The sequence below is a fragment of the Neltuma alba genome, unplaced genomic scaffold (assembly GCF_004799145.2).
Source record: "Neltuma alba isolate B1F8T4 unplaced genomic scaffold, ASM479914v2 tig00012912_pilon, whole genome shotgun sequence".
Lineage (NCBI taxonomy): Eukaryota > Viridiplantae > Streptophyta > Magnoliopsida > Fabales > Fabaceae > Neltuma > Neltuma alba.
Genome location: NW_021637281.1, coordinates 256,263 through 266,085, shown reverse-complemented (window position 1 = coordinate 266,085; position 9,823 = coordinate 256,263). Strand labels below are relative to the sequence as shown.

Here is a 9,823-nt window from a genome sequence, read left to right as displayed (position 1 = left end):
TTATTGTTCTATTCATATCTCAATAAATAGAGTATGCCTCTAATGATAGCTTTAGATACAAGTTTTCTTGGTTATAATTTGACTATGTGTGTACTAATATCATAACATCAGGTTTTTTCCAAGATTAAAATATATTACTAATATCTTGTCTCCTTAGTAACACCAGTTATTTAAATTAGAAGAGCAGTTCATTCAGTAATCAATCCAGCAAAATATAAAGCATTGTAAATTAGTATAAATTTTCTCTCATAACAATGTACTACATCCGATCTTTAGTACAATAACTAATTTGATATTTAATTTAGTTCTAAATATAATATTTTAATACATTTTGTCTTTATATTTATCCGATTTTTCCCAAGGTAGTCACTATAATACTGGCATATTAAATGTTTCATTAAATAGTGGTTTTAACTAATGCACCAGTTAGCAAAAGTATTTTAGGAAAAACAATACTTATTTATTATAAATAATTAATTTAAATAATTTTTTATCTATTTAAATTAGTTAACTAGCTCTTATATTAAGGATCGGAGAGTTTTTTTTTTCCACATAAATATACATGATCTTCACAAAAGACTTTAAATACACTCAATATTTTTAATTTTAACTCTTTAAGTTTAAAAGCAAGACACAATAAATTATTAATAATCAAACTAGGTTGTGGAACTCATGAAGGCATAAACTCTAATATAAGTTTCATTATTTATGATTGGTAAATATTATGATTTATATATATTTTATATTATAAATAAATATAGATAAATAGATTTGAGAGAAAAACAAATATTTAAAAAAAAGAACCATTTTTTATAAATAAAAACTAATTAAAATTTATCAAGTAAAGAGAAGAATAAAATTGCAATTTTTAGGCGATTCAAAGAATTATTAACTATTAATTTAAATCAATTAGTTGTCAATTAATTAAATGTCGACATGATGAAGTTAATGACTAATGACATTCTCTCTTATGTTAGAATCCGAGGGAAAGTTTCCTTAAGGAACTCGCTTGTAAAATACTACTATCATTGTCGGAAAGGGAAAAGAGGGGAGACAGACAAAACGAAGGAACAAAAAGAGAGATTCAGCGGCTTCAGCGTACAAATGTCAAATACAATTTTTAACTGTCTCTAGTTGCATAGCAACAAGCTTTTGTGTCCCATACTGTTCGGAATATTCTTTCCCATTTTGGCTGCAATAATCTCCTGTTATGCCTATATCTCTGAACCAAAACGGAGCCATTCGCTAAGGCTTGCACAAACCCATAGAGAGAGGTAGAAGGTTCCCTGTGTTTCCCTGAAATGGTCTCGAGGATTGGCGATTGGCGGGGAGGGTGGTGGGACTGGTCGTGGACATAGGCCTATCTGAAGAACACCCACCTTCTCAATCTCTCAATCAGATGTGGAAATTGTAGACAAAGAGCAGCAGTGAGCAAGAACGGTTTTGGAAGCTGGAAGGGAGATTCGGATTCACTTTTCTTGGGGTTTGAAGTCATGGGTTTTCTGAAGTCTATATCTTTGGTGGGTTATACGGGTGTAATCAGTTCAAAGGCAAAAATGGTTAGGTCCCTTACTCTGCAATATCACTTTCCTTTGGTTAGATTTACTCATGTTTTGGGGCTTAGGATCAGTGGATTTAAGGTTGGGTAATATTATGAAGACTCCACCTTTCAAAAGCTGAGTGTGCAACCCCCCCCCCCCCCCAAAAAAAAAAAAGCATTTTAAGAGCCTTAGTCTAACCTTCCAGAGAGAGAGCTCAATCTTTAGAGATGTAGAACTCTCCAGAGAATCTATGTATGAACTAATTTTGGTACAGGATTCTTCTGGTATTTGATTGTGTTGGATAGATACTGCTGATTTCCTTTTTCTTCAGTGATGGTATAAGTTTTTTTTCATATGATTGTTCAATATCACCTAAGATCATTCATCGGGTTGCTCGTTATAGTTCATCAAAGAATAGCATGTTAAAGATGAATGGTTTATATCCTTCTTATTCTTTTTCTTCTCTTCTTTTCCTTTGGTCAATATCATGAACCGAATCAGGAAGAGAGACGATGGATCATGAATTTTTTTTTTTTCATTCCCTGTGTACAAAAAATCCTTTGACTTTAGTGCAATGCCTTCCTCTTAAAGCGACTTAATGATGGGGAAAAAAATAGATTTTCCTCTGAAAAAGCAAATTATTTTTTGCCGGAATTGAATGGACAGATTAAAATGCATGGGTTTGTATTTTTCTAACTATGTGCTTATCAAGACTAAAAAATGAAAGGAACTTTAAGATCATTATTTAGCTATTTTGTAATCTCTGATATTATTTTAATGAAAAACTGATTTTTTTTTGCCTTTATATTGTGTCTTCGATGCACTGTTAAAAATTGTCAGTCTTTCCTTAATGAACTCGGGATGCTATATTTTTATATTGGCAGCTTAACTGTTATAATTGCGATCTCATTCTTTGGTTGTTTCCATTTTCTTTCACAACAAATAAGTCAAAGAGACTATACATGAATCATCTTTCTGCAGGTTTGAAAGAAATGATATGGTAACAGAAGCCTTTCACTTTTGGGCAAGGGCAATGAGCTTTCAGTATAGTTCTTTTGGACAGGTCATCTGGTAAATGCCCTCTTGCCGCGAAGCAATTGCAGCAGATTTATGTTTGATTGGTTTGATTGGTTGTTCTGTGAAATAACTGAGAGTTCCTGATTTCAACTCCAACGTTCTGTTGATCGTTGGTGTTAATCAGTCTCCATTGGTAGCAGATAAAGTGTTTGGCTTCGTCATGGGGCAAATCTCCTTTGGCTGTATAACATCCATTCTTGGAAGAGACAAATTTCTTACCTATACAGCTCTGTGTTGTATCTGAAGCTTCGGCTGTATTGGGCAAATCTCCTTTGGCAAAAGTTACTCCTTCTACGTTTGTTAGATTTCTGGCAGTAACTATCTATATTGGGGGGAAAAAAAAGAAAAAAAAGATTGTCATTTCCTTCAAAATATTACTATAGTGAGGTAATACCCCTTGGTCCTCCTCCCTTTCTCCAGGGCAAATCTCCTTTGGCATATTTTATTACCCAGTTTGCTATCTCCAACCTCTTGAATTTCTTCCCTAAGTATTCCCCTCTCCAAAAAAAAAAAAAAAAAAGATATATGAAAGTTGTAACTTCTTGGTCCTTCTGGTGTTGGAAACCTCACTTGAGAATTTCTTCCTCTGGAAAGTCCATTTCAATCTGGGCAAATCTCCTTTGGCATTTTTGAGTCCTCGATTGACTCGATTTATTTACCCTGACGGGCAAATCTCCTTTGGCATCAAATCTCCAGTTTTAGTTGATTCATATAATCTTTTGAGAGATACTACGTTACAGTTTGTGGCAAAAGCGGCATCAATCGGAAAATTTTTGTGCCATCCTTTGCAATCAATATCAAAATACCTATTGTAGATGGCAGTACAGATTGGCACAGGGTTTTAGTGCTTTAGTTTGTTTGAGGTAAGAGATTTCTTTTATCTTATTTCTAGTTTGCTATTGCTCTATCATTGTCTTGTTGAAATTTTGTTGTCTAAACAAGTAGGTTTCCTTAAATAAGGAAAATCTAATTACCAATGTTCTTTCAAAAACACATCTCTTCCCAATAAGAACAAAAATTATGCTGGATTAGTTTCGTGCTTGATTCTGAAGACGTTCTGTAAACATTAGTTCTGAATTCTGATTCCATCTATCTGAAAAATTTGGTTAGGATTCCTGTCTATGAACTTAAAGTCCATTCATCCTTATTATTTTCTTGTAGTTATTGAAATTTTACCACGTATGGATTAAGTCAGGCTTCTCATTGATGGAAACGCACATTATGGATTCGGACTGGGAAACTTTCAGTGAGAGCAGCAGCAGTGAGGATCAAGAGGAAATTGATTTTGTATATGCTGGGCAAGCTCGGAGCATACTATCCAGTTTAGAGGAAAGCATTGGGAAAATTGATGATTTCCTCTCATTTGAAAGAGTATTTGTTCATGGGGATGTGGTTTGCTCCTTGTCAGACCCATCTGGACAGATGGGCAGGGTTACAGGTGTTGATGTGTTTGTGGATTTGGAAAATGTTCATGGAAAATTATTAAAAAATGTAAACTCCAAGAGACTTCTGAAAATTCGTTCCATTTCAGAAGGTGATTATGTGATTAAGGGGCCATGGCTGGGGAGAGTTCAAAAGGTGGTGGACAAAGTAACTGTATTATTTGATGATGGAGCTTCATGCGAGGTCACCGCATTGGAAAGAGATAAGATCTTGCCTCTGACTCGTAATTTGCTTGAGGACTTGCAGTATCCATACTATCCAGGACAGAGAGTGAGGGTTAATTCCTCAACTTCTTCTAAGTCAGCTAGATGGTTATGTGGAACTTGGAGAGACAGTCAAGATGAAGGAACTGTTTGTTCTGTTGAAGCAGGTCAAGTGTATGTTAACTGGCTTGTGTTTGTTCCCATGGGTCCTGATTTTACTGTAAATACTCCCCCTTGCTGGCAAGATTCCAAAAATCTGACCTTGCTCTCATGTTTTTCACATGCAAACTGGCAGCTTGGCGACTGGTGCATGCTTGCGGTGGCAGACCAAAAGGAACAGAATTGTGGAAATACATCTACTGGGGGTCTTGCTAAGGAGCACATTATGACAAGAGGATATAAAAATGGAAATGTTAACTTCAATATTGGGGAACTTTTTGTAATTGGGAAAATAAGGACCAAAGTTGATATTGTATGGCAGGATGGGGAACAAACTTTGGGATTAGATCCCCATAATCTGCTCCCTGTGAATGTCATAGACACTCATGAATTTTGGCCTCAGCAGTTTGTGTCGGAAAAAGGTGCTTCCGAAGATCATCCTAAACCCAGCTGTCAAAGATGGGGAGTTGTCCAATCTGTGGATGCAAAAGAGCGTACTGTAAAGGTACAATGGAATACTTTTTCCATATCCATGCCAGAGAATTTGGCTGGAGATGGGATGGAGGAAACTGTGAGTGCCTATGAACTCATAGAGCACCCAGACTACTCCTATTGTTTTGGTGATATTGTATTCAAGGCGGCTCAAAAACAGCTTGGTTACCAAGCTGAGAAAGGTCAAGCTAAGTCAGCAACTGACTTGAATGCAGAGGCTGCTCTTATAGACAGGAACCACATCAGTTACCAGGATGAGTTCCCTGGTAACTGTTACCTGACCTGTATTGGCAACGTTATTGGTTTCAAAGATGGTGCCGTGGAGGTGAAATGGGCCACTGGTTTAACAACCAAGGTATGAATGACATCTTGTATCTGTGCTTATTATGTTGTTAACGGTTGCTGCTTGCATATATGGTCATGAAGAACTCATGACAGATGTTCTCTCTAGGTCTTCATTGTTTAGAGACACATTTAAATCAATAATAATGTGATATTATAAGCTTTGTGATATTTTCCCTGCTTGTATCTGTGCTTATTATGTTGTTAACGGTTGCTGCTTGCATATATGGTCATGAAGAACTCATGACAGATGTTCTCTCCAGGTCTTCATTGTTTAGAGACACATTTAAATCAATAATAATGTGATATTATAAGCTTTGTGATATTTTCCCTGGCTTGACTTGTCGCTTCTAATTTGTATATCATTTTCCATTGCCCTGAGATATAATAGAGCATTGCATCTATTCACAGTGACAAATTTGCATTTTGGTGGCAACATTCAAAATAATGACTTTAAGTTGCACTGCACTGGATATATTTGATGATCCTGACAATTACATCTGGCATCTAAAATATTTTCTTTGGATGCGGGCATTAACCTTTCATGAAAATTTTCTATCTGTTTTAGTTTTGATCTGTGTTGTTGATTTTCATACACTGGAAGTCCTCATGCATATGTGATTTTTTTCCCCAACAGGTTGTGCCTCATGAAATTTTTCGAATTGATAAGCATGAAGGTTCGACTGGAACCCCTGTTCCAATTGAAGCAGATGTTGAGGAGTTGACTCAAGAGATGACTGAGAGTCAAAATCTAACTTCTGGCCAAAAGGGAAAGGTGAGCTCATTTTTGTGTGTATTGGTGTATGCATCTCTCTGTTCATCCACATGTGTATCTCTGAAAAAGCTAGGTGTTAGTAGCTAGTAAGATTACAAGAAATCAAACCCATTTTTTAAATTAGTCATTATTGTTCACAAAAATAAGTTAAAAGTGAGAAGTTTGCTTATTGATAAATCCTTGAAAAATAGGGCCCTATCAATTGCAATTATCTAACCATAAGGTGATTATTACTTTGATGATCAGGGCTTGTTAGATTTTGATGGTGAAAGAGTGAATTGTGAAAGGCATACAGGGGAATGTAGTACCTTTTCCTTTCCTCGAGCTGCCATTGAAATTTTCTCCAGCATTAAGGCCGGCATTTTTCAAACACTTGGTGTAGCATCACTTTCACGGGCAGCTTCTTTAGTCCCTACAACTGAAGAGGGAAATCAATCTGAAAATCTTAATAAGAAAGAAGTTTCAGATTCTTGTGAACTCTGCACTGAAGCAAATCCATTGAATGATTTGCAGTCTACTGGAGACATAACTCCAGATCAGGATGTTATTAGATTTTCTGAGAGGAAAAATCTTCCATTTCTGTCAAATAGCAACAATTCAGATCAATTTAAGCGGTTTGATATAATAGACAATTGCCCAGACGACCACTTCTTTGATGAGCAAAAAGGGTTGGCATTATCTCAGGTAAATACTTGACTCATCATGATTTGAAGTTTTATAATGGCATTGAAAACGTTGGCGTTAATGTTTTTTTCCTCTCCTTGTTTTCTTTCATAGGTAAAAAGAGGATGGGTGAAAAGGATTCAGCAAGAATGGAGCATCCTAGAGAGAAATCTTCCGGGTTTGCAATTTTCCTTCCCCCCCCCCCCCTTTTTTCATTTGAACCACGTTGTTGCATATGCCTTGCAGATTTTTGAAACTTAAACTTAGTTGCAAATTCAATTGGACTATTGCAATTGTAGGTCTCTATCACTTTAAGGACATGGACTGATAGTGCTTATAATGTTTTTGAGCCATGGAGGGTCGTGTCATTCATAAGCCATAAGTAATGTAATTCTAGTTCGGATCGCATGTTGTTTCCAATTTTTTGGATTTTCTTCTTTAAATTTGAATTTGAATGTCTGGCACTAGCCCTTGCTTTCTGGGAAGAAGATTGTTTTGAATTGGGGGAAAAGAAGCGTGACACCTTTTATTAATTGATTCTTAGGATGAGTAAATAACAGCAAAGTTAAGACTGAAGTGATGGTCTGTATAAAGATTAACAGGGAAGGTATTGAAATGCCATCTTTCTAGAGTTGGTATCCATAACTTTAATCCAAACTATCCTAGCTTTGTTGGTCATTGGAGATATGAAAAGAAAACCTGGACATAAATGGGTTGATTTGCTTGTTAAAATTTTCTAATTTTGATGATTTCTGCCAGCTCTCTGATGGTGTAAAATTATTTCTGTAAGTGCACTTATACGACCTTTATTGGTCTGAGCAGAAACTATTTATGTCCGTGTGTTTGGAGAAAGAATGGATCTCCTGCGAGCAGCGATTGTTGGTGCACCTGGAACTCCCTATCACGATGGCTTATTCTTCTTTGATGTTTGTTTCCCCCAGCCTATCCAAATGAACCCCCTGTAAGATTTTAAATTCAATTTTGCAGTGCTTGTTCAACTCTTTTCATTCATGATATGCATTGTAGGCCTTCTATTTAGCATTCTTCACCCTTGCTTATTCTATTTAGTTTAAATCAGCTTCTTATTTTCTCCCTGTTTTGCTGCAAGTCTCATACAAAGTTGCACGCTTATATCTTAAGAAACTCTCTTGCTGACATTTGAAATCACGTGCAGATGGTGCACTACAATTCGGGTGGGCTCAGATTAAATCCTAATTTGTATGAATCGGGAAAAGTCTGTCTGAGCCTCCTGAATACGTGGACCGGTACAGGCAGTGAAATGTGGAACCCAGGGGCCTCCACAATTCTTCAAGTCCTTCTCTCTCTGCAGGCCCTTGTCCTTAATGAAAAGCCGTATTTCAATGAGGCTGGATATGACCAGCAGATTGGCAGAGCCGAAGGAGAGAAGAACTCAGTGAGCTACAATGAAAATGCTTTCCTTGTCACCTGCAAATCAATGCTATATCTACTGAGAAAGTCACCCAAGGTGAGATGACTACTTCTTTACTTAGGTTTTTGTCTATTGTATCACTAAATTCAGTGCTGAGCCTGGAAGAGTAGACAAAGATTGATAGCCTATCGGTCACATGATGGATGTTGATTCATGTGCAACATGAAACTTGTGTATTCCGTACTAATACCAGGATGTTGATGTCCGTATGGAATCTATAATTTCTCAGAGGGTCATTTTGGTAATGAAAATATCAAAGACATGTTACTTCCCTGAAAATCCTAGATTATGTAAAGTTCTGGTCAGAAAAAACGTTGACTTCCGTTGGGGGCCTATATGATTAGTTTAGCATTAGGAGTTTGATAATGGTAAGAAATGTTTCAGTTCTGATTTATCACTAACAATGTTGCCTTTTTTTTGGGAACTGAACACTAACAATGATGCCTGTTGCAGCATTTTGAGTCGCTTGTGGAAGAGCACTTCAGCCAGCGCGCTCAACGCATACTTCTCGCTTGTAAGGCGTACAGCGAAGGAGCTCCCATTGGATGTGGTTCTGAGCATGGAGAAACCATGCACCAAAATCAGAAGGGAACTTCTACAGGTTTTAGGATCATGCTTGCTAAGCTCTTCCCCAAGCTCGTTGAGGCTTTTTCTGGTAAAGGAATTGATTGCAGCCAGTTTGTTCGGTTGCAGAAGTAACTCTCATGGATCGTCTTCCATAGATTTCGTGAGAGGGAGGAAGATAGAAGTGGGAGGTTTCATTAGGGCTCACTGATGTGGGTTCCACTCCTCTTCGCTCTCTTTTGCTGAGGGTTCTCTGGTATGGGAGAGAAACTCTTCGAAGATATAGTAACTGTCCTACTGAGTTCCAAGTGACTGCCAAGCTTCCCGACCAAAAACATTCGAACCATATGTGTGATATAAATAAGCTGTCTTGTGCCTTCTGTAAGATATCCTATGTATGCTTTGCTCAGACACAGCTGCTCTGTTCTGTATTTGTGGTGGGGTTGTGGTTTGTGTTGTTTGATGTTGTGTTAATAAACCTTGTGCGTATGTATCATGTAATATATAATATGGCTTTCAAAATTCAAATGTAAAATATGAAGCTTGAAACGGAATACATGGGAGCGGTTTGCTTGGTGGCTCGTTTGTTTGATAACCTTGTGTCGAATCTTAAAGTAACTTCAAAGGTAAAAATAAAATTCTTACGTAACACCACTAGAACTTAATGTGTAACTACATGAAATGAATGTAAATCATCTCACGAATCACATATTCACATTGGATTCGATGTGTATTTATTCCTCTTAACAAGAGATTTACATTTATAATCTTTAATCTGAGACGACATTATGCTTCCACAAAGAACACTTATGAACCATGAATGTTATTTGCAGAGAAAACTCCAGACTGTGAAAAGGAAAGCTTTCGAAACATGCATAGATCCGTTTGGCTATGATTGCTATATCAAGGAAAAAGTGCACTAAATGCAAGAAATAAATAGCTCATTCCAATTTTATTTATCTCAGGAAAGAAATTATTAAACTTAGAATCCATTAAAAAAATAAAAACATGATGCAAAAGAAAGAAAAAAAGAAAGTGAGGAACTTTTATTTGCTTTATATGAAAACGACCAAGAAGAAAATATCAAACCACCAGCTCCAGGGCCAGGGGAATG

At 36.7% G+C, this 9,823-nt stretch overlaps 1 protein-coding gene across 1 annotated transcript; it reads left to right on the top strand.

The window, feature by feature from the left end:
* The first annotated feature begins 1,037 nt into the window (after window positions 1–1,037).
* Window positions 1,038–9,287, top strand: LOC114732452 (probable ubiquitin-conjugating enzyme E2 24). The gene is given in 10 exon segments (XM_028919732.1): window positions 1,038–1,559; window positions 2,523–3,481; window positions 3,814–5,270; window positions 5,895–6,032; window positions 6,279–6,716; window positions 6,810–6,873; window positions 7,518–7,622; window positions 7,625–7,656; window positions 7,870–8,181; window positions 8,599–9,287. Coding segments are annotated over 8 exon segments (2,781 nt in total). The 5' UTR covers window positions 1,038–1,559; window positions 2,523–3,481; window positions 3,814–3,824; the 3' UTR covers window positions 8,845–9,287.
* The last annotated feature ends 536 nt before the right edge of the window (window positions 9,288–9,823 follow it).